General features: G+C 45.5%; 1 protein-coding gene across 1 annotated transcript in view; it reads left to right on the forward strand.

The window, feature by feature from the left end:
• Nucleotides 1–25,788, forward strand: part of LOC129827278 (testican-1-like) — a 300,288-nt gene that overhangs the window by 185,207 nt on the left and 89,293 nt on the right. Inside the window, exons 4-6 of the mRNA XM_055888009.1 lie at nucleotides 7,283–7,403; nucleotides 11,984–12,110; nucleotides 19,580–19,703. Coding sequence (XP_055743984.1) covers nucleotides 7,283–7,403; nucleotides 11,984–12,110; nucleotides 19,580–19,703 — 372 coding nt within the window. The remainder of the gene's footprint in view (nucleotides 1–7,282; nucleotides 7,404–11,983; nucleotides 12,111–19,579; nucleotides 19,704–25,788) is intronic.

The following is a 25,788-nucleotide window of genomic DNA, read 5'->3' on the forward strand; positions in this document are numbered from 1 at the left end:
AAAGAGGGAGCAGGAGAAAGGAGAGAGAGGGGAAGGAATAGTGAGATATGGAGAGAGAGAGGAAGGAATAGTGAGATGAGAGAGAGAGGAATGAATAGTGAGATGGAGAGAGAGGATAGTGAGATGAGAGAGAGAGGAAGGAATAGTGAGATGGAGAGAGAGGAAGGAAAGGAGATAGGGAGAGAGGAGAGAGAGAAGGAATAGGAGATAGTGAGAGAGAGAGGAAGGATAGTGAGATGGAGAGAGAGGAGAGAGGAATAGTGAGATGGAGAGAGAGAAGGAATATGGAGAGTGAGAGGAGAGAGGAAAGAGGAGAGGAGAATGGAGAGAGAGAGAGGAATAGTGAGATGGAGAGAGAGAGGAAGGAGAGAGTGAGATAGTGAGATGGAGAGAGAAAAGGAAAGGAATAGTGAGAAGAGGAGAGGAAGGATAGTGAGATGGAGAGAGAGAGGAAGGAATAGTGAGATGGAGAGAGAGAGAGAGGAGGAATAGGGAGATGGAGAGAGAGGAAGGAATAGTGAGATAGGGAGAGAGAGAGGAAGGAATAGTGAGATGGAGAGAGAGAGAGGAAGGAATAGTGAGATGGAGAGAGAGAGAGGAAGGAATAATGAGATGGAGAGAGAGAGAGGAAGGAATAGTGAGATGGAGACAGAGAGTAAGGAATAGTGAGATAGGGAGAGAGAGAGTGGAAGGAATAGTGAGATGGAGAGAGAGGAAGGAATAGGGAGCTAGGGAGATAGAGAGTGGAAGGAATAGTGAAAGGGAGAGAGAGGAAGGAATAGTGAGATGAGAGAGAGGAAGGAATAGGGAGTAGTGGAGAAGAGAGAGGAAGGAATAGGATAGGAGAGAGAGAGAGAAGGAATAGTGAGATGGGAGAGAGAGAGAGGAGGAGTGAAAGGAGAGAGAGAGAAGGAGAGAGAGGAAAGTGAATAGGAGAGAGAGAGAGGAAGGAGATAGGGAGATGTGAGAGAGAGAAGGAATAGTGAGATAGGGAGAGAGAGAAGGAGGAGGAATAGTGAGATAGGAGAGAGAGGAGGAAAGGGATAGTGAAGATGAGAGAGAGAGAGAGGAAGGAATAGTGAGATGGAGAGAGAGAAGGAATAGTGAGATAGGGAGAGAGAGAGGGAAGGAATAGTGAGATAGGAGAGAGAGGAAGGAATAGTGAGATAGGGAGAGAGAGGAAGGAATAGTGAGATGGAGAGAGAGAAGGAATAGTGAGATGGAGAGAGAGAGAGAGGAAGGAATAGTGAGATAGGGAGAGGAGAGAGAGGAAGGAAAGGAGATGGAGAGAGAGAGAGGAATAGGGAGATGGAGAGAGAGGAAGGAATAGGGAGATGGAGAGAGAGGAAGGAATAGTGAGATGGAGAGAGAGGAAGGAATAGTGAGATGGAGAGAGAGAGGGATAGTGAAGATAGGGAGAGAGAGAGTGGAAGGAATAGTGAGATGGAGAGAGAGAGTGGAAGGAATAGTGAGAGATGGAGAGAGAGATGAAGGAATAGTGAGATAGGGAGAGGAAGGAGAGAGGGATAGGGAGATGGAGAGAGAGAAGGAAAGGAGATAGTGAGAGAGGAGAGGAGAGGAGAAGGAATAGTGAGAAGAGAGAGAGGAAGGAATAGTGAGATAGGGAGAGAGAGAGGGAAGGAATAGTGAGATAGGAGAGAGGAGAGAGGGAGAGGAAGAGAGAGAAGGAGATAGGGAGATGGAGAGAGAGGAAGGAATAGTGAGATAGGGAGAGAGAGGAAGGAATAGTGAGATGGAGAGAGAGGAAGGAATAGTGAGATAGGGAGAGAGAGAGAGGAAGGAATAGTGAGATAGGGAGAGAGAGAGAGGAAGGAATAGGGAGATGGAGAGAGAGGAGGAGGAAGGAGAGAGAGGAAGGAATAGGGAGAGGAGAGAGAGGAAGGAATAGTGAGATAGGGAGAGAGAGAGGAAGGAATAGTGAGATGGAGGAGAGAGGAATAGTGAAAGATGAGAGAGAGAAGGAGAGGAATAGTGAGATGGAGAGAGAGGAAGGAATAGGGAGATGGAGAGAGAGGAAGTAGGAGAGGAGAGGAGAGAGAGGATAGTGAAGAGGAGAGAGAGAGGAGAGGAGGGATAGTGAGATGGAGAGAGAGAGAGGAAGGAATAGTGAGATGGAGAGGAGAGAGGGATAGTGAGATGGAGAGAGAGAGGAAGGAATAGTGAGATAGGGAGATGGAGAGAGAGGAAGGAGATAGTGAGAGAGGAGAGAGAGAGGAGAGAGAGGATAGTGAAAGATGGAGAGAGAGAAGGAGAGAGGGATAGTGAGAAGAGAGGAAGGATAGTGAGATGGAGAGAGAAGGAGAGAGGAATAGTGAAAGAGGAGAGAGAGAAGGAGAGATGGAGAGTGAAAGAAGAGAGAGTGAAAGAGGGAGCAGGAGAAAGGGTGAGTGAAAGAGGAGAGAGTGAAAGAGGAGAGAGAGAAGGAGAGACGGAGAGTGAAAGAGCAGAGAGAGAAGGAGAGAGGGAGAGTGAAAGAGGAGAGAGAGAAGGAGAGAGGGATAGTGAAAAAGGAGAGAGAGAAGGAGAGAAGGATAGTGAAAGATGAGAGAGAAGGAGAGAGGGATAGTGAAAAAGGAGAGAGAGAAGGAGAGAAGGATAGTGAAAGATGAGAGCGAAGGAGAGAGGGATAGTGAAAGAGGAGAGAGAGAAGGAGAGAGGAATAGTGAAAGAGGAGAGAGGGATAGTGAAAGAGGAGAGAGAGAAGGAGAGATGGATAGTGAAAGAGGAGAGAGAGAAGGAGAGAGGAATCGTGAAAGAGGAAAGAGAGAAGGAGAGAGGGATAGTGAAAGAGGAGAGACAGAAGGAGAGAGGGATAGTGAAAGATGAGAGAGAGAAGGAGAGAGGGATAGTGAAAGAGGAGAGAGACAAGGAGAGAGGAATAGTGAAAGAGGAGAGAGGAATAGTGAAGAGGGAGAAAGAGAGAGGGCGAGTGAAAGAGCAGAGAGAGAAGGAGAGAGGGAGAGTGAAAGAGCAGAGAGAGAAGGAGAGAGGGAGAGTGAAAGAGAGGGATAGTGAAAGAGGAGAGAGAGAAGGAGAGAGGGATAGTGAAATATGAGAGAGAGGAGGAGAGAGGGATAGTGAAAGATGAGAGAGAGAAGGAGAGAGGGATAGTGAAAGAGGAGAGAGAGAAGGAGAGAGGGATAGTGAAAGAGGAGAGAGAGAAGGAGAGAGGGATAGTGAAAGAGGAGAGAGAGAAGGAGAGAGGGATAGTGAAAGATGAGAGAGAGAAGGAGAGAGGAATAGTGAAAGAGGAGAGAGGGATAGTGAAAGATGAGAGAGAGAAGGAGAGAGGAATAGTGAAAGAGGAGAGAGAGAAGGAGAGATGGAGAGTGAAAGAGGGAGCAGGAGAAAGGGCGAGTGAAAGAGGAGAGAGTGAAAGAGGAGAGAGAGAAGGAGAGATGGAGAGTGAAAGAGCAGAGAGAGAAGGAGAGAGGGAGAGTGAAAGAGCAGAGAGTGAAAGAGGAGAGGGAGAAGGAGAGAGGGTGAGTGAAAGAGCAGAGATAGTCGGGTATGATATGTTGCTCTTGTATTAGAATTGACTTGTTGATTAAACAGCCTTGAACAGCAAGGCTGCTCACCCAGGTCTGGAATAGACAGATAAAGGCTTGGCCTCTCTCTCTCTCTCGCTCTCTCTCTCTCTCTCTCTCTAATTGTCCACACCTGATGAGTGCTTGTTTCCTTTGAAATTGGATCTTTTTGAATAGACTAAAAAGAACAGCTTTGTATGTATAAAATAACAGGGCATGCTATCTCCATCCTGGTTGCACAGGTCCATGGAAAGGGAATAGAAGATTATACGTTCAAATCTCACTGTTGCCGTTTCACAATAAAAAATGCATGTGTTTGCATGATTAACGCCTAAGGAAATGAATTTCCATTTGTCCTATCTGTGCTTGGTGTGAAAACAAGTTAACCCAAAATAAGCTAGCAGTGTAATTAAAAGTCAAATTGAAATATTCAGTGAATGTTTTAAGGAAGTTATTCAAAAACCAACAAATAACCTATAATTTCTGTTTTCTGAGCGTTAATAAAACCTCCCAGGAAAACTTTATCAGAACCATAGTAAAACAATCTCATAACCTCCTTGCAACCTAAAAATGTACGTTTCCAGAACAGGCAACATTTTCAATTCCATCTCACTTCCGTTTTACCAGGCCAGAAATGTATGGCTTAGTTCCCAGAACCAATGGGAAACCTTAAGTTCCCACAGCTTCCAAGGAGCCAAATGTGCTAGCTGGGATGCTATTCAAAGGAGAGTTTGGAATTGAGAAATGCACCTCAGTTTCTTTCCCACCACACGCTGTTGCTGTCTCTTAGTTTGTATCTGAGTATTTTATGGGTTGTGTTTGCTCTAAGTAGTCCTCAACATCTCTGTTAACCATTGTCACCCCTTCTCTCCCCCTCTCCCCCTCTCATCTCTCTCACTTCCTCTCATCTCTCACCTCTTCTCTCTACCTCCTTTCTCTATCTCCACCCATCTCATCTCTCTCACCTCCTCTCATCTCTCTCTCCTCACCCCTCTCATATCTCCCCCTCTCATCTCTCTCACCTCTTCTCATCTCTCTCTCCTCCTCACCCCTCTCATATCTCCCCCTCTCATCTCTCTCACCTCTTCTCATCTCTCTCTCCTCCTCACCCCTCTCATATCTCCCCCTCTCATCTCTCTAACCTCTTCTCATCATTCTCTCCTTCTCACCCCTCTCATTTCTCCCCCTCTCATCTCTATCACCTCCTCTCATCTCTCTCTCCTCCTGTCACCCACATCTATTTATCTTCCCACATCCCCCTCTCCCCCCCATCACCCTCCTCTCACCGTCCTCTCACCCACTGGTCCCTCTCTCATCTCTCTCCTCCTCCCACTTCTCATCCTCCTCTCATCTCTCATTTCCCTCACAGGAAGAAAGTCATTTTCCGCAGGGATTGAAGTCAGATGGGTTTCTTCCTGCTCTGAAGCAGAGAGTGAGAGAGCCAAGGCCACCTTTTTATTTTTAAATAAGATGTAAAACTCCACCCAACGCCACAAAACTGACAAATATCAGGAAACTGATTGCCATGCCGTCTCTCTCAATTTCAGAAAGCGAGCGAGAGAAATAGACAAAGATAAAGAGAGAGTGGGGGATAGAGATAGAGAGAAGAGAGAGAACATTCCTTGACAGGTATATGTGGCCTGTGATATCTGTATTTAAATGCACAGTAGAGAGTCATAGACATGACAAACTACTTAATAACCAACAGAAAAACATGCCTGTATCTCCCGTTCAAGTACTCCCTTAAACGTCTTCAAAAACATGCCTCCTTTAACTTTTAGTGTATCACTTGTGTGGACTTAAGATGCAAACAGATAATATCATATTTATATCTGCATAACGGGGGTGTGTTCCGGGACTAAAGCAGGTTACAACCACTGGTGTAGGATGTGTTGTGGGTCAGGGAGTGCTCGTGTTGACATCACACGGCAGACGTAGCTCAAACACAACCCATTAGTGAGATAATTGAGGCCTGGCCACTAGCTTGTCTTGTTATCAGAGGTACTCTAATGAGTTATCTAAGGGGTTCAGCTGTACAGAGGCCTTTTGGCTTTGAAGTTGTTTTTAGGTTGTTAGGTTGTTATTCTTGGGAATGAGGATGAGCTTCTCTACACGATCCTTCTTTGATCAGGTTGTAGTCACAACAGTTTGCTGTTGTTTGGTTGTTGGTGGGTTTCTTTTTCTATCCTGTTACTCTTCTCTCCACTCCTCTCCAGTCCTCTCCACTCATCTCCTCTCCACTCCTCTCCTCTCCTCTCCACTCCTCTCCACTCCTCTTCTCTCCACTCCTCTCGTCGCCACTCCTCTCCACTTATCTCCACTCCTCTCCTCTCCACTCCTCTTGTCTCCACCACCCCACTCCTCTCCTCTCCACTCCTCTCCACTTCTCTCCTCTCCACTTCTCTCCACTCCTCTCCACTCCTCTCCTCTCCACTCCTCTACTCTCCTCTCCACTTCTCTCCTCTCCACTCCTCTCCACTTCTCTCCTCTCCACTCCTCTCCTCTCCACGCCTCTCCATGTCTTTCCTCCACGTCTTTCCTCTCCACTTCTCTCCTCTCCTCTCCACTTCTCTCCACTTCTAACCACTTCTCTCCCCTCCTCTCCGGAGAATAGCTGAGAAAGCCCCCCCCAACCCACACCCACAGTCCTCCCTATTTCTCCATTTCATAGCTCTCTCTCTTTCTTCCCCTCCCTCTCCCATTTTCTTTATGCCTCTCTCTCTGTCCCCGGTGGGTGGATTTGTGTCGTAAGCGTAGCGTGAAATGACAAAATGCTCGGAACGCTCAGAGCCAATGTGTGTCTTTGATCTTCGTCACCTTGGACGCCAGCCACCTGTGTCTCGCAGCTATGGCGATAATGTTGCCGTGGAGATTGATGTGAGCGCTGACAGGGCTATATGACTTGCTTGCCCGGAGTTCTGATGAGGCAGGCCCAGAAGGGTCACACTACAGAAACTCTACCTACGTTAAAATCTCCAACTCTTTCCCTATGATTCTTAATTCTCTAAATGCAATATGGGATTTCTGAATGTTGGAATGGATTACAACTATCATATGGTTTAGATCCTGGAGCGTTTGGGGGTCTTATCACTGTTATAAGCCACATGCACGCGCACACACACACACACACACACACACACACACACACACACACACACACACACACACACACACACACACACACACACACACACACACACACACACACACACACACACACTTTCTCTTCTCTTTTTTCACCTCCTCACTCTCACCCACTCCTCCTCTCCTCGCTCCCCTTCTCTCCCCTCTCTTTTATGGTTACTGGCATTGACAGAAATGCTCATGGCGAGGACAGCCATTTATCAAAGCACTGCGTTGTTAGGTTGTGAGGGTGAGTTTACACTCAGGGGTTTTCATGTCATTCTTTTGCTTTATCTCTGTGTCTGAATGATTGAAAGGCATCTCCTAGTATTGAGTAGACTCTGTTCCTTTCTATCCATATTCTCTGTTGTCTGATTACGGGAGTACATTCTGATCTTACTGGTCTTGTTAAAATGTATATTTGTACCGCTGCTAATGGTAGGTCATAATTGAATCCCTTAAAGCCCACTGGGCACACACTGGTTGAATCAACTTTGTTTCCACATCATTCCAATGAAATGACGTTGAACCAACGTGGAATAGACGTTGAATTGACGTGGGTGTGGCCCTGTTATTTAGTGATTCATTTTGTCCCTTCTCTCTCCCGGTAGCTCTGGACGCCACTAAAAACCCATGTGTGAAGGTGCGCTGCCCTCCTCACAGAGTGTGTGTCAGCCACGACTTTCAGACAGCCATCTGCACCAACACCAACGACAAGCAGTCTGCACACAGGTAAGAGAAAAAGTTCCAAATTGATTGTCTTTCTTTCGTTAGCGTCGTTATGGCCTTGATAATGTATAGAATTTAGTTACTTACAGCAGCCCCGGCCTGGTATTAGCCACCACCCACCTGGCTGTTAATCACTACATTGCAATAGCCTTTCTCTATGTCCATTAAATTCCATGGAGGTATGTACTCTGCATGAGATTTCATCAAACCTTCTTCTATTACTGCTCTTCACGACAAAGGCCAAAGACCCCACTGAGATGGAGTTTGATTGACAGAGAGAAGAAGAGAAGGGGAGGGGGGAAGAGGGGATTGCATAGAATTACATGTAGGATCTCTGTGGGGAAAGGAGGAGGAGGAGGGAGAGAAGGAGGAAGGGGGGAGGAGGGAGAGAAGTGGGAGGAGGAGGGAGAGCAGGGGGAAGGGGAGGAGGAGGAGGGAGAGCAGGAGGAGGAGAGAGAGCAGGAGGAGGAGGAGGGAGAAAAGGAGGAGGGAGAGGAGGAGGAGGGGAGGAGAGAAGGAGAGAAGGAAAAGGAAGAGGAGGAGAGGGGAGGCATGGGCCGCCCTTGATGCTTGATCCTGCGCCTGTCTCTCTCCTCTTCAGTTTAATACAAACAAATATCAATTATGCAATGGCCGTTAAGTGGGAATAAGTGCTTGTTGCTCATAATTACTGACGCCCCGTGGGTATACAAACACAAACAGAGCCGTGGCTGAGCCAATGCAGTGAGACATCACTGGAGGGTTCCCAACACATCTACTGTAGCTACCACTGTTCTGCTAATCCAGTTACAAACACAGAATATATCAGGAACAGAACCCGCCACACACTGTCTGGTGCTCTGCTTAGCTCAGTAACCCACTTGATCGAGGGCTTCATCATGACGCCTGCAGGGGGATATTTGGGATGTAACTCATTTAAGTTATAAGGTGAAATTATGGGATGGGCACTGGTTCATGTACAGTATGTCTACCAGGTGGGGCTTATACAAGTACTGTTCCCTTTACCAAATCTTAATTTCCACTGTGTGTGTGTGTGTGTGTGTGTGTGTGTGTGTGTGTGTGTGTGTGTGTGTGTGTGTGTGTGTGTGTGTGTGTGTGTGTGTGTGTGTGTGTGTGTGTGTGTGTGTGTGAAATGTGTCAAGTGAAACGACATTAGCCTAAAGTGACCGCTCACAGGAGTGAGGTAGAGGTGATGTCTGGGTCTGACAGCACACAGCTGAACCTGAGGAGGGGAGATGCACCAGGAGCACTAAAGAGGAAGGCTAATGAAGACAGACAGATGGACAGAGAGATACAAAGATAGAGGGAGGGAAAGAAGGAGAGTGGGATGCTGTGTGTTATTCTGTCTGTCTCTCTCTCGCTCCATCTCTCCCTCCCTCCAACCCTGTGCTCCGTCAGTCAGAATGATGTCTGACGGGTTCACAGCAGGGTATCCAGGGGTGGTCTGTTAGCCTAATGCACCCCACTCACAGACACACTCCATCCCATCACAGCCCGACACCTAACACACACCAGAGACCACAAGCATGGCAATACACACGGGTGATAGACACACAGCTATCTGACAGTGATCCCTCTCTCCTTCACCATGCGTAAGGTGTTATCCACCCAGACATAGATACCCTGACTAGAGGAAGCACACACTTGAACACACACACACACACACACACACACACACACACACACACACACACACACACACACACACACACACACACACACACACACACACACATTTCCGCTCTCCTGGGCTTTCAGGAGCAGCTGCGAGAAGGAGAGGAGGGAGGAGGAGAAGTGGGGGACATCTTAAGGAGATGCTAATCAGTCTCATCAACGTTTCATATTCAACCGTATTATCAGACATAATTGTTTTTTTATTCACTAGTGAGTGTTGGCAGCAAGTGGCATGTCTAATCTGTTATTATAGTGTTTGTTTCACAACAGATGGATAATTATAGACATCAAGGTGGTGTCTGCCTGCCGCACTGCGCTGCCGTTAACCTGAATGGGAATGTACCCGTCTGACAGCCAGAGATCTGTGACAGAATCTGTGGAAGACCCTGTTCATTCTCAGTCAGTGTATTGACATTCACCATACAGCCCAGTGGTCAGATTGATTTCTGTGAAGGGTTGTATTCTATATCTCACACCTCAGTGTTATTGTAGACAAAAAGGTGATGCTTCATCAGACAGAGCAGACCACCTAACAAGAAGATTGCTGTGGGATTTGATCCGATGTAATTACCCTCCATATAGAAAAGGCCCTGGCGGACCAGGCCTCCATTACTCTGGTCTACACTGACAAGCAGCATGAACTATCCACCAGGAGTGAGGCTGAGTCATGGATGTGCATCCCCTCGCTTTGAGAGTTGAAATAGTAGCGGTCGCTTCGGGCGCCATCTTGGCACCAAGACAATTAGATTGGAGTGATCAGCCATGTTCTTGTTAAATACTGTTATTGTTATGGACCATTTGGAACTTGGAGGTTAGTTGGCAGACTTCTGTATCTACAGAATGGCTGAAGAAGAGAGTGGAGTGTAAAGCAAGTCTCATACAAAGCAATGGCAGTTGCCCAGCTATGATTGTGCGGAATATAATTCCTTGCAATCCTAACTCAAATCAAATCAAATATTTTCACATGCGCCGAATACAACAGGTGTTAGACCTTACAGTGAAATGCTTACTTACAAGCCCTTAACCAACGATGCAGTTGTAAGAAAAGAACGAAAGAAAAAAAAAGTTTAAAAAAAGTAAGAGATAAGAAAAACAATAATTAAAGCCTGTTTTCTCATCACTCCCTACTTTCTTCTTACCAACTCAATTTCCTTATCTATCTTTTTGTCTAGCCAGAAACTGACAGTTTAACACAAAACAACAACCAAACTTTGTCTCCTTGACAACATACTGGCTGAGACTAGGACGTGGCTTAGATTTTGTCTACTTCATTCTTGAATCAACGCATATGGACGCATACCAGTACAGAGTCAATGAGTCAATGTGCGGGGGCACCGGTGTCGAGGTATTTGAGATAATTATGTACATGCAGGTAGGGTTGTCAAAGTGGCTATGCATAGATAAAAACAGAGAGTAGCAGCAGCGTGGGGGAGGGGGGGGGGGGGGGTGCAGGTAGTCTGGGCAGCCATTTGATTAGCTGTTCAGGAGCCTTATGGCTGGGGGCAGAAGCTGTTTAGATGCCTCTTGGACCTAGACTTTGGCGCTCCAGTACCGCTTGCCGTGCGGTAGCAGAGAGAACAGTCTATGACTAGGGTGGCTGGAGTCTTTGACAAGTTTTAGGGCCTTCCTCTGACACCGCCTGGTATAGAGGTCCTGGATGGCACGAAGCTTGGCCCCGGTGATGTACTGGGCCGTACGCTCTACCCTCTGTAGTGCCTTGTGGTCGGAGGCCGAGCAGTTGCCATACCAGGCAGTGATGCAACCAGTCAGGATGCTCTCAATGGTGCAGTTGTAAAATCTTTTGAGGATCTGAGGACCCATGCCAAATCTTTTCAGTCTCCTGAGGGGGAATAGGTTTTGTCGTGCCCTCTTCATGACTGTTTTGGTATGCTTGGACCATGTTACTTTGTTGTTGATGTGGACGCCAAGGAACTTGAAGCTCTCAACCTGCTCCACTGCAGCCCCGTCGATGAGAATGGGGGCGTGCTCGGTCCTCTTTTTCCTGTAGTCCACAATAATCTCATTTGTCTTGATCACGTTAAGGGAGAGGTTGTTGTCCTGGCATCACACGGCCAGGGCTCTGACCTCCTCCTTATAGGCTGTCTCGTCGTTGTCGGGGGTCAGGCCTACCGCTGTTGTGTCATCAGAAAACTTAATGATGGTGTTGGAGTTGTGCTTGGCCACGCAGTCGTGGGTGAACAGGGAGTACAGGAGGGGACTGAGCACTCACCCCCGAGGGGCCCCCGTGTTGAGGATCAGCCAGGCGGATGTGTTGTTAAATACCCTTACCACCTGGGGGCGGCCCATCAGAAAGTCCAGGATCCAGTTGCAGAGGGAGGTGTTTAGTCCCAGGGTCCTTAGCTTAGCAATGAGCTTTGAGGGCACTATGGTGTTGAATGCTGAGCTGTAGTCAATGAATAGCATTCTCACATAGATGTTCCTTTTGTCCAGGTGGGAAAGGGCAGTGTGGAGTGCAATAGAGATTGCGTCATCTGTGGATCTGTTGGTGCGGTATGGAAATTGGAGTGGGTCTAGGGTTTCTGGGATAATTGTTTTGATGTGAGCCATGACCTGCCTTTCAAAGCATTTCATGGCTACAGACATAAGTGTTACGGGTCGGTAGTCATTTAGGCAGGTTACCTTAGTGTTCTGGGCACAGGGACTATTTGACTGCTACACTGTGCAATTTGAATGCAATTTGTATGCAATTAAAATTGTACAATTTGATTAACTCAACAATCATATCTGGTAGCTTATTTTTGAGTAACTATATCCCATGTGTGTCACTCACTGTCTCTCTCTCGCTCTGTTTATCTCTCTCTCTCTCTCTCTCTCTCTCCCTCTCTCTCTTTTTACCTCCCTCCCTCCCTCTATGTCTCTCTCTCTCTCTCTCTTTCTCTCTCACACAGTGTGAAACCGAGGAAAGGAAGCTTGGCCCACAAACACAGGGCAGGGGCCCATGGGAAGTGTAGGCCATGCCCTGTCATCCACCCCAGCCCTGTGTGTGGATCTGATGGACACACCTACTCCTCTAAGGTGAGACACATACCCCCCCCCACCCCCCCACCCCCCACCCCATCTTGCTCTCTCCCTCGATCTCTCTTTCTTTTATCTCTCTTGTTTGGGTGTTCGTAGTTTTACGGTCATTTATCTACTAATCTCCTGTGGGAAGATTCTGCGTGTAGACGGAGAGAATCTGCCAGGACTGAAGGGGATGCGTAGGACCCGAGCAGCATTAGTTCCGGTTTTCAGGTTTTCCTCACTGGTTATTTGGAAGTATCAGAATTGGGCGAGGGCGGTGCTTAACTGCAACACCTCAAGTGATTCGCTCCCACAACGATCGGAAGGGCGGGTATGTTTGTACTTTGTAGAATGTAGCAGTCAGACAATGGCAATCTTTGCAGCATCTTTAAAGTTATAACATGAATGACAGCAAGGTCAATTGTTAGCTCAGCCAGAATTACCCAAGCATGGGAAAAAACTAACCACCCTTCACCACCCTCCATCTCCTCAGCCAGCCTCCCTGCCCCCCTTCTCTCCTTGTCACACGCACGCATGCATGCACACACACCACATACACAAAGAGAACGCTTTGGAATGGCGATGTTCCGTAAATGAGCATGGCAGCCATGATGGATGATGCAGAGGATAAACTGTGTCCACCGGCTATATTTGATTCCACAGTCCTTCGTCTGGAGAAAAACGCCCTCTCCCTCTTCTCCTCTCTTCTCCTCTCTTCTCCCCTCATCTCTTCTCCTCTCTTCTCCCCTCTTCTCCTCTCTTCTCCCCTCTTCTCCCCTCTTCTCCTTTCTTCTCCTCTCTTTTCCTCTATTCTCCTCTCTTCTCCTCCCTATCTCGTCCACTCCTTCACTTTCTTTCACCCTCCCAATGATCCATCCCTCGCTCCCCTACAATTCCACCTCACCCCCTCTGTCACCCTTTAATAGCTAAATACTCTGCTGTAACCACACGCACACAGGCTTGCAAATTCCCACCCACCCACACACAATCTAATCTGGCCTTTGTTTCCACTAAGAAGGAATGACTTGAGGGAGGCCATATAGCTTCACAGAGATCAATCTGTGCTCTTCTCACTGGGGTTCTGTTGTTAACACACGTACACACGTACACACACACACACACACACACACACACACACACACACACACACACACACACACACACACACACACACACACACACACACACACACACACACACACACACACACACACACACACACACACACACACACCTTCTATCCCTCCCCCACTCCCCTTTGCCTGGTCCACTCCAGAAGTAAAGAGGGGGATATGGGCTGTCACTCTCCATCAGAGAGAGAAGGAGGAGAGGAGCAAATGGGTGGCAGGGGTGTCCCGCTCTCCTCTCTTCTCTTCTTCCCCTGCTCCCTCTGGCTCCCTCTGACTGGTCTGGACAAATGTGTGGCCTCAGGTGGTAGAGTGATGTCGTCCTTACTGAGACCAATATAGTGGTTACGCCTGGGCTAAGAATCCAGTCCTTGTAGTGTGGTGCTCTTATATAGTGTGTGGAATGATGTTGGATTCTCACATGCATACGTGTATACACATACATACACACACACATAACACACACACATACTTCAGATCCTATTATCAGAATGATGCTTTTATCTTTTGAGAGACTGTAGCCTGCAGATTAAAGCCCATTACATTTTTCCTCTCTTCTGGCTCATTCCACTTCTCTCCAAACTCTCTTTCTAAACTCTTCTCTCTCTCTCTCTCTCTCTCTCTCTCTCTCTCCTCTCTCTCTCTCTCTCTCTCTCCTCTCTCTCTCTCCTCTCTCTCTCTCTCCTCTCTCTCTCTCTCTCTCTCTCTCTCTCTCTCTCTCTCTCTCTCTCTCTCTCTCTCTCTCTCTCTCTCTCTCTCTCTCTCTCTCTCCTCTCTCTCTCTCTCTCTCTCTCTCTCTCTCTCTCTCTCTCTCTCTCTCTCTCTCTCTCTCTCTCTCTCTCTCTCTCTCTCTCTCTCTCTCTCTCTCTCTCTCTCTCTCTCTCTCTCTCTCTCTCTCTCTCTCTCTGCACTCACCCTCTTTCTCTCTAAACCCTCTGGATGAGTAGTGTTTCAGTGTGAACCTCTCAGCCCCCTCAACTCACTGTGGAACAATAATGGACTCTCTCTTTCTCTCTTTCTCTCTTCCTCTGTTTCTCCCTATCATTATAGTCTTCCCCTGTCTTCCTGTGTCTTTCTCTCCTTCCTTCCTCCTCCCTCTTCTGTTCTCTGTACTTGCCCCTCTACTTCTACCCCTAGTTTCTTTCCTATGTTTGTACATAATTAAAAACATATCAAAGCCATCCACAGACAGAGATTATTGGTGCTGACACCACCAGTGTTTCACTAGCCTGGATATAGCAGTCAATTGAAATGGCTGGGGAATATTTCATCAGTTTCCTTTCCTCCCTCTCGACAGGCAATTCAATATGTATAGAAGAGGAGAGCGGCGTACCTTTGTCAACAAATTGGATTAAGCAACATTAGTGCTGCTATCTAAGAACTGTCAGGGAGAAAGTGATGGATTTAAATTGGAATGTGTGAAATTGAAAGTGTCAGCAAGAGAGTGGAGAGAGTCAGTGTGTGTGGTTGTGTGTGGTTGTGTGTGTGTTGCATTTGTACGTGTGTGTTATGATGGAGGATAAATGCAATAAATTAATAGTTGTACGTGTGAACATGTTGTTTTTATATATATACACTACCTTTCAAAAGTTTGGGGTCACTTAGAAATGTCCTTGTTTTTGAAAGAAAAAAAAAAGAAAAATGTCCGTTAATCTCTGGGATATGTGGGACGCTAGCGTGAAACGCAGGGCGCCAAATTCAAACAACAGAAATCTCATAATTAAAATTCCTCAAACATACAAGTATTATACACCATTTTAAAGATAAACTTCTCGTTAATCCAGCCACAGTGTCTGATTTCAAAAAAAGCTTTACGGCGAAAGCACACCTTGCGATTATGTTAGGTCAGCGCCAAGTCACAGAAAAACATACAGCCATTTTCCAAAGAAGGAGAGGTGTCACAAAACACTAACCTTTGATGATTTTCACCGGATGGCACTCCCAGGACTCCATGTTAGACAATCAATGTGTTTTGTTCGATAAAGTTCATCTTTATGTCCAAATACCTCATTTGAAATTGGTGTGTTATGTTCAGAAATGCGTTGTCTCAAGCAAACATCCGGTGAAAGTGCAGAGAGCCACTTTAAATTACAGAAATACTCATCATAAACATTGATAAAAGATACAAGTGTTAAACACAGATTAAAGATAAACTTCTCCATAATGCAACCGCTGTGTCAGATTTCAAAAAGGCTTTACGGCGAAAGCACACCTTGTGATTATGTTAGGTCAGCGCCAAGTCAGAAAAACATACAGCCATTTTCCAAAGAAGGAGAGGTGTCAAAAAACTCAGAAATAGCGTTATAAATATTCACTTACCTTTGATGATCTTCATCGGAATGCACTCCCAGGAATGCCAGTTCCACAATAAATGTTTGTTTTGTTCGATAAAGTCCATCATTTATGTCCAAATACCTCCTTTTTGTTTGCGCGTTTAGCCCAGTAATCCAAATGCACAATGTGCGAGCAATTAGTTCAGACGAAAAGTAAAAAAAATGATATTACAGTTCGTAGAAACATGTCAAACGATGTATAGAATCAATCTTTAGGAGGTTTTTTATCATAAATCTTCAATAATGTTTCAACCAGACAATTCCGTTGTCTTTAGAAATTAAAAGGAACGCAGTTCGCTCTCACGGCTGCGCGCATGACTTAGCTCATTGCATTCTGCCAGACCTCTTAGTCAAACAGCTCTTATTCGCTCCCCCTTCACAGTAGAAGCCTGAAAAAAGGTTCCAAAGACTGTTGACATCTAGTGGAAGCCTTAGGAAGTGCAAATGACCCCATAGACACTGTATATTGGATAGGAAAAGACTTGAAAACCTACAAACCTCAGATTTCCCATTTCCTGGTTGGATTTTTTCTCAGGTCCTTGCCTGCCATATGAGTTCTGTTATACTCACAGACATCATTCAAACAGTTTTAGAAACTTCCGAGTGTTTTCTATCCAAATCTACTAATTATATGCATATTCTAGCTTTTGGGCCTGAGTAGCAGGCAGTTTACTCTGGGCACCTTATTCATCCAAGCTACTCAATACTGCCCCCAGTCCCAAAGAAGTTAAAATAACATAAAATTGATCAGAAATACATTGTAGACATTGTTAATGTTGTAAATGACTGTTGTAGCTGGAAACGGCAGATTGTTTATGGAATATCTACATAGGTGTACAGAGACCCATTATCAGCAACCATCACTCCTGTGTTCCAATGGCACGTTGTGTTAACTAATCCAAGTTTATCATTTTAAAAAGCTAATTGATCATTAGAAAACCCTTTCACAATTATCTTATCCCAGCTTAAAACTGTTGTTCTAATTAAAGAAGCAATAAAACTGGCCTTTAGACTAGTTGAGTATCTGGAGCATCAGCATTTATAAGTGACCCCAAACTTTTGAACGGTAGTGTATATATCCTCTACAGAGTATCTAACCCGGATCCGGGAGCACCCCCCACACCCCCCACACTGATTAGCATCGCTAGCATAGCGTCACAATTAAATAGTAGCATCTAAATATCATTAAATCACAAGTCCAAGACACCCAATGAAAGACACAGATCTTGTGAATAAAACCACCATTTCAGATTTTTTAAATGTTTTACAGGGAAGACACAATATGTAAATCTATTAGCTAAACACGTTAGCAAAATGACACCATTTTCTTACTCCAACAGTTTCTTACTCCATCAGGTGCTATCACCAATTCGGCTAAACTAAGATATTGATAGCCACTAACCAACAAACAAATTCTTAAGATGACAGTCTGATAACATATTTATGGTATAGCATAGTTTTTTTTTTTTTAAATGTGCATTTTTCAGGTATAAATCACAGTTCTACATTGCAGCTGCAATCTGATATAGTGCTGATGCAGCTAGAACAATTACAGAGACCAACGTTATATAACTAATTACTTAAAAATACACAGCGTACAGACATTGAAAGCCCAACATCTGGTGAATCCAAACAATATTTCAGATTTTTTAAATGTTTTATAGCGAAAACAAAATGTAGCGCTAAATTAGCATAACCAGGCCAGCCAGAACCAGCTGGACGCGCGCGACCAGTTCACATGCACGACAGATATATGAAATAACATCGTAAATTGGGTCTTACTATTGCTGGTCTTTCATCAGAATGTTGATCAAGGTGTCCTTAGTCCTGATGAGTCGTTCAATCCATTCACAATGGCAACTTCCCCTCTTCATTTAGCCTGGGTACTGGTCGACTGGCACGGCCCCTGTCCAAAGTTAAAAAACTCAAAGAACGGAACACGGCAAAACTCCCGAAAAAATTCTAATAATCTGATTAAACTATATTGAAAAAACATACATTACGGTGATATGGTCACATGTATCAAACAAACTTCGAGACGGAAATAGTTTTCATCCGTAACGTCAGCATAACAAAAGACAATGGCACCTCTGAAAACGCGCATCTCAGAAACCGGAAGTTGTCGGTCACGCTAAAGAAATAGGTCTTATTTCACGTCAGTACAAGATAAACAAAAAATTTCTCCTCTGACGTCTTCCAGACACCCAGAGGAAGAAGAAGGAAGTGTGTTTCGGGTCATAGGTCGCGTGACCATATATAGGCAGAGCTTTGAAGCGAGCATACACATCTTGCAATCTTCTTCTGGCTCAGGGAAAGTGCTGTGAAATGACCTGTGTTTGACTCAGAGACAAAATTGGAACGGTTTTAGAAACCATAGCTTGTTTTCTATCCAATGGGATATGGTTATATGCATATAGTAACAGCAATAATTGAATAAGAGGCAGTTTTATCTGTAGAGGCAATTATGCTAATGTGAAAACAGCACCCCCTGTATTCTCAAGAAGATATTTTTAACTTGAAGATGTGACTTATATACCATTCAACCAAGTCCATTTATAACAATACGACGTGTGAACGTCTGATTCATTCAGTTCCACACGGTTGTGCTAATGGAATTCACTCCACAATATAACAGCCACTGTACCAACAGGACCCCTGCACTGTTTACCCTCTGTCAAGGTTGTGACAGGGTTGAGCAAACAATGTGGAGGGAAAAATAAGGGTAGGCTATTTATTATTTACATTTCAATAATAATGCATAAGGAGACAGAAAAACAAAGCCATTACAGAGCCTGTCCCAGATATGCATACAACAATTGGGATCAGGTTTCTTACCAAGCAGTATGCAAATGCTAGCTAAATGTTTAATGCTGTACGTAGTCTATAGTGCTGTGCACAATGGCAGAAATGTAAGAAAATAAATTATTTATGTCTAAATATGTAAAGACACCAAGAATGAGAAACATTCACACAATGTTGCTACATGTTCACGCTTTCCAGTTTATGTAATATCCTAACATGAAAGAGTTGAAAGGTCAGTAACTCTTTTGACCTAATTAATGTAGGCCCAATAATGTGTTGTGTTTATATGCAGGCATTATAATCCCCACCTTGGCAAATGGTAGACAGGCGACAGGTAGCCTAGGGATTAAGAACGTTGAGCTTGCAACCGAATGATTGCTAGTTCGAATCCCTGAGCCGACTAGCCGACTATGTGTAAACTCCATCTGTGCTCTTGAGCAAGGCACTTAACCCAAACTGCTCCTGGGTCACTGTTGCTAATGGCAGACCCTGGCCAGTGACCCCACTCTCTGAGGGTGTCTCAAGGGGAGTTGGGGTATGCAAAAAACACATATTGTACACACTTGTACATGTGTTACATATGACAAATATAAGCACCAACCTAATAATTATTAAAAAGTGTAGGGGTCCTGTTAGTACAGTGGCTGTTATATTGTGAATCCCATTAACACAACCGTGTGGAACTGAATGAATCAGACGTTCATGCGTCGTATTGTTATAAATATACTTGGTTGAATGGTAAAAAATGTCAAATTAAATTACGCATTGACACGTTCAATGGTGTGTGTGTGTGTGTGTCTGTGTGAGACACGTGCATCTCTCCAGACCCTCAGAGGCAAATTCTATTCAAATTTGACTTAAAATTTGATTGTTTTTTGGTTTGACAAGAAAACCATCTTTCAAATCAATTTGAGGTTTGTTATTTTGCATTTAAAAAACCACTTTAATTTGTTCATTACCTGATTACTGTAAACTGTTGTCTGCAGTTGTATTGTGGGCTGTCCGTGAAATTGTTTCTCTCTAATACACAAGGTGAAGAGAACCAGAGGCATCTGTGTGAGTGTGTGTGTATGCGCATGCGTGTGTGTTTACATGACTTCTTAATGGCTACATCTGTTCACCAGAGCTGAATGTCCAATGGTGCCTCAAGCGAGTCTTGCCTGCCTCATCTGCCTCTCTGAAGAAAGACTCCACTACCCATGATTCTCTATGTGTTTTGTAGTGTACGCTGGAGTTCCAGGAGTGTAAGTCAGGGAAGAACATCGCTCTGAAGTGTGGGGGACCGTGTCCGTGTCTGCCTGATCTGGACCTGGTCAAACCACACAGCCACAAAACAGAGAAGAGCGGTGAGTCCCTAACCTCAACCCTAAACCTGTCTGTCTCTCTGTCTGTCTGTCTGTCAGTCAGTCAGTCAATCAGTCAATCAGTCTGTCAGTCAATCAGTCAATCAGTCTGTCAGACTGTCAGTCAATCAGTCAATCAGTCAGTCAGTCAATCTGTCAGTCAATCAGTCAGTCAATCAGTCTGTCACACTGTCAGTCAATCAGTCAGTCAGTCAATCAGTCTGTCAGACTGTCTGTCAGTCAATCAGTCAATCAGTCTGTCAGACTGTCAGTCAATCAGTCAATCAGTCAGTCAGTCAATCTGTCAGTCAATCAGTCAGTCAATCAGTCTGTCACACTGTCAGTCAATCAGTCAGTCAGTCAATCAGTCTGTCAGACTGTCAGTCAATCAGTCTGTCAGTCAGTCTGTCAGTCAGTCAATCAATCAGTCAGTCAATCAGTCAATCAGTCAGTCAATCAGTCTGTCAGACTGTCAGTCAATCAGTCAATCAGTCAGTCAGTCAATCAGACAGTCACTCAGTCTGTCAGTCTGTCAGTCAATCAGTCTGTCAGTCAGTCTGTCAGTCAGTTAGTGTCTTAGTCCATGTGAGTTTTTGACACTGCAAAATAGAGAAGCTTTTCAGTTGTACACACCATTGCATCCTAGTTACAGACAGTACACACACCCTTTAGTCACAGCGTAGCATCTTGGTCCAAACACAAATTCTAGTTACAGACCGTACACAAACCCTTTAGTCACAGCGTATCATCGGGGTCCATACCCACAACCCAGTTACAGACAGTAACGTTAACTCAATCACTTTTGTACATCGCCTTGGTCCGTACAATTGACCTTATTTAGCGCCCCAAAAACGTAATACTTCCAGATCAACTGTAATTTCAATACCATTGTAAAGCACAATTCCTCCCCTTTCCAACAGAATTCATGCCGAGACCTTCACGCTGCCCGTTTCTGCATAATTCAAGAAGGCAATGAGCTCCTTCGGGTATTTTTAAAAATGGCGGGTGGGGAAGCGAAACTAATGCGTGATAGTGAGAAGGAGAGCTGTATGGGAAAACTACTTTTTTTCACTCGATCTGTCCAACTTATAACCTTATCGCCTCTAAAATGTAAACAAAACACAAAACACTATAAAGAGTTTATATAATGTGTCATTACATACCTATTTGAAGGTTTGTGTCAAATTTGAGTTGGGTTTTTAGTGCGGTGCTAAAGTGATCTTCAGAAGTAAACAGCGGCTTTGAGATTCATGATCGCTTACAGTGATGACGCAAAAAATGCCTAGGTATCCCCCCCTTACCCCCGTTACTGTCCTTTTCTTGTTTTAAAACGATGAGTGCTACACCTGGTGGAGAGAGATTGTAAGACAGAAATAGTAGCTTTATGCGTGCTGTACATTACGGCATGACACGTCACGATGTAACGGAGGGTCAGTTCTTTCAACTTTTCTCCAATACTATAGAGCCGTTACCATGTCGATCAACGCTTGAATAGAAACGTAGTTCACACCCCAGATTTTGAAGTCAACACAGTCGCTACAGTCCCGTTAGTTTTCTTTGTAGCCTCGTTTGAATGTCGCGGTTGCGCACATTTGTACGGAATGGGGTGAGTTTACGTTACACACACCCTTTAGTCACAGGTAGCATCTTGGTCCAGTGAAATAAGCGCTGGTGTTATGACGTTCGGTCTTGTTTGGTTTGACAAAGCCTGTATTCATACATTATATCACTAACCAGCCAGCTGTGTGTGTGTGTGTGTGTGTGTGTGTGTGTGTGTGTGTGTGTGTGTGTGTGTGTGTGTGTGTGTGTGTGTGTGTGTGTGTGTGTGTGTGTGTGTGTGTGTGTGTGTGTGTGTGTGTGTGTGTGTGTGTGTGTGTGTGTGTGTGCCTGTGTGTGTGTGTGTGCCTGTGTGCCTGTGTGTGCCTGTGTGTGCCTGTGTGTGCCTGTGTGTGTGCGTGTACTCCACTTATATAACTCTCAATGAAGTCAGAATCAAAACTATTGATTTCCTGCAGATATTTTGGCAGCACAAAGAGGCACTGTCGTGAAACCAGCGTTGTAACTGTCGTGAAACCAGCGTTGTAACTGTCGTGAAACCAGCGTTGTAACTGTCGTGAAACCAGCGTTGTAACTGTCGTGAAACCAACGTTGTAACTGTCGTGAAACCAACGTTGTAACTGTCGTGAAACCAGCGTTGTAACTGTCGTGGAACCAGCGCTGTAACTGTCGTGAAACCAACGTTGTAACTGTCGTGAAACCAGCGTTGTAACTGTCGTGAAACCAGCGTTGTAACTGTCGTGAAACCAACGTTGTAACTGTCGTGAAACCAGCGTTGTAACTGTCGTGAAACCAGCGCTGTAACTGTCGTGAAACCAGCGCTGTAACTGTCGTGAAACCAGCGCTGTAACTGTCGTGAAACCAGCGTTGTAACTGTCGTGAAACCAACGTTGTAACTGTCGTGAAACCAGCGTTGTAACTGTCGTGAAACCAGCGCTGTAACTGTCGTGAAACCAGCGCTGTAACTGTCGTGAAACCAGCGCTGTAACTGTCGTGAAACCAGCACTGTAACTGTCGTGAAACCAGCGCTGTAACTGTCGTGAAACCAGCGTTGTAACTGTCGTGAAACCAGCGCTGTAACTGTCGTGAAACCAGCGTTGTAACTGTCGTGAAACCAGCATTGTAACTGTCGTGAAACCAGCGCTGTAACTGTCGTGAAACCAGCGCTGTAACTGTCGTGAAACCAGCGTTGTAACTGTCGTGAAACCAACGTTGTAACTGTCGTGAAAACACCGTTGTAACTGCCGTGAAACCAGCGTGGTAACTGTCGTGAAACCAGCGCTGTAACTGTCGTGAAACCAGCGTTGTAACTGTCGTGAAACCAACGTTGTAACTGTCGTGAAACCAGCGCTGTAACTGTCGTGAAACCAGCGTTGTAACTGTCGTGAAACCAACATTGTAACTGTCGTGAAACCAGCGCTGTAACTGTCGTGAAACCAGCGCTGTAACTGTCGTGAAACCAGCGTTGTAACTGTCGTGAAACCAGCGCTGTAACTGTCGTGAAACCAGCGTTGTAACTGTCGTGAAACCAACGTTGTAACTGTCGTGAAACCAGCGCTGTAACTGTCGTGAAACCAGCGATGTAAATGTCGTGAAACCAGCGCTGTAACTGTCGTGAAACCAGCGTTGTAACTGTCGTGAAACCAGCGTTGTAACTGTCGTGAAACCAGCGTTGTAACTGTCGTGAAACCAGCGTTGTAACTGTCGTGAAACCAGCGCTGTAACTGTCGTGAAACCAGCGTTGTAACTGTCGTGAAACCAGCGCTGTAACTGTCGTGAAACCAGCGTTGTAACTGTCGTGAAACCAGCGTTGTAACTGTCGTGAAACCAAAGTTGTAACTGTCGTGAAACCAGCGTTGTAACTGTCGTGAAACCAGCGCTGTAACTGTCGTGAAACCAGCATTGCAACTGTCGTGAAACCAGCGTTGTAACTGTCGTGAAACCAGCGTTGTAACTGTCGTGAAACCAGCGCTGTAACTGTCGTGAAACCAGCGTTGTAACTGTCGTGAAACCAGCGTTGTAACTGTCGTGAAACCAGCGTTGTAACTGTCGTGAAACCAGCGCTGTAACTGTCGTGAAACCAGCGTTGTAACTGTCGTGAAACCAGCGTTGTAACTGTCGTGAAACCAGCGTTGTAACTGTCGTGAAACCAGCGTTATAACTGTCGTGAAACCAACGTTGTAACTGTCGTGAAACCAGCGCTGTAACTGTCGTGAAACCAACGTTGTAACTGTCGTGAAACCAGCGTTGTAACTGTCGTGAAACCAGCGTTGTAACTGTCGTGAAACCAGCGTTGTAACTGTCGTGAAACCAGCGCTGTAACTGTCGTGAAACCAACGTTGTAACTGTCGTGAAACCAGCGCTGTAACTGTTGTGAAACCAGCGCTGTAACTGTCGTGAAACCAGCGTTGTAACTGTCGTGAAACCAGCGTGGTAACTGTCGTGAAACCAGCGTTGTAACTGTCGTGAAACCAGCGTTGTAACTGTCGTGAAAACACCGTTGTAACTGTCGTGAAACCAGCGCTGTAACTGTCGTGAAACCAACGTTGTAACTGTCGTGAAACCAGCGTGGTAACTGTCGTGAAACCAGCATTGTAACTGTCGTGAAACCAGCGTTGTAACTGTCGTGAAACCAGCGTTGTAACTGTCGTGAAACCAACGTTGTAACTGTCGTGAAACCAACGTTGTAACTGTAGTGAAACCAGCGCTGTAACTGTCGTGAAACCAGCGTTGTAACTGTCGTGAAACCAGCGTTGTAACTGTCGTGAAACCAACATTGTAACTGTCGTGAAACCAGCGTTGTAACTGTCGAGAAACCAGCGTTGTAACTGTCGTGAAACCAGCGTGGTAACTGTCGTGAAACCAACGTTGTAACTGTCGTGAAACCAGCATTGTAACTGTCGTGAAACCAGCGTTGTAACTGTCGAGAAACCAGCGTTGTAACTGTCGTGAAACCAACGTTGTAACTGTCGTGAAACCAGCGTTGTAACTGTCGAGAAACCAGCGTTGTAACTGTCGTGAAACCAGCGTGGTAACTGTCGTGAAACCAACGTTGTAACTGTCGTGAAACCAGCGTTGTAACTGTCGTGAAACCAGCGCTGTAACTGTCGTGAAACCAGCGTTGTAACTGTCGTGAAACCAGCGTTGTAACTGTCGTGAAACCAGCGCTGTAACTGTCGAGAAACCAGCGTTGTAACTGTCGTGAAACCAGCGCTGTAACTGTCGTGAAACCAGCGCTGTAACTGTCGTGAAACCAGCGCTGTAACTGTCGTGAAACCAGCGCTGTAACTGTCGTGAAACCAGCGTTGTAACTGTCGTGAAACCAACGTTGTAACTGTCGTGAAACCAGCGTTGTAACTGTCGTGAAAACACCGTTGTAACTGTCGTGAAACCAGCGTTGTAACTGTCGTGAAACCAACGTTGTAACTGTCGTGAAACCAACGTTGTAACTGTCGTGAAACCAACGTTGTAACTGTCGTGAAACCAGCGTTGTAACTGTCGTGAAACCAGCGCTGTAACTGTCGTGAAACCAGCGTTGTAACTGTCGTGAAACCAGCGCTGTAACTGTCGTGAAACCAGCGTTGTAACTGTCGTGGAACCAGCGTTGTAACTGTCGTGAAACCAGCGCTGTAACTGTCGTGAAACCAGCGTTGTAACTGTCGTGAAACCAGCGCTGTAACTGTCGTGAAACCAGCGCTGTAACTGTCGTGAAACCAGCGTTGTAACTGTCGTGAAACCAGCGCTGTAACTGTCGTGAAACCAGCGCTGTAACTGTCGTGAAACCAACGTTGTAACTGTCGTGAAACCAGCGTTGTAACTGTCGTGAAACCAGCGTGGTAACTGTCGTGAAACCAGCATTGTAACTGTCGTGAAACCAGCGTTGTAACTGTCGTGAAACCAGCGTTGTAACTGTCGTGAAACCAGCATTGTAACTGTCGTGAAACCAACGTTGTAACTGTCGTGAAACCAACGTTGTAACTGTAGTGAAACCAGCGCTGTAACTGTCGTGAAACCAGCGTTGTAACTATCGTGAAACCAGCGTTGTAACTGTCGTGAAACCAACATTGTAACTGTCGTGAAACCAGCGTTGTAACTGTCGAGAAACCAGCGTTGTGACTGTCGTGAAACCAGCGTGGTAACTGTCGTGAAACCAACATTGTAACTGTCGTGAAACCAGCATTGTAACTGTCGTGAAACCAACGTTGTAACTGTCGTGAAACCAACGTTGTAACTGTCGTGAAACCAGCGTTGTAACTGTCGTGAAACCAACGTTGTAACTGTCGTGAAACCAGCGTTGTAACTGTCGTGAAACCAGCGTTGTAACTGTCGTGAAACCAGCGTTGTAACTGTCGTGAAAACACCGTTGTAACTGTCGTGAAACCAGCGTTGTGACTGTCGTGAAACCAGCGTGGTAACTGTCGTGAAACCAACGTTGTAACTGTCGTGAAACCAGCGCTGTAACTGTCGTGAAACCAGCATTGTAACTGTCGTGAAACCAGCGCTGTAACTGTCGTGAAACCAGCATTGTAAC

Source organism: Salvelinus fontinalis, chromosome 29, assembly GCF_029448725.1.
Source record: "Salvelinus fontinalis isolate EN_2023a chromosome 29, ASM2944872v1, whole genome shotgun sequence".
NCBI classification, from domain to species: Eukaryota; Metazoa; Chordata; class Actinopteri; order Salmoniformes; family Salmonidae; genus Salvelinus; species Salvelinus fontinalis.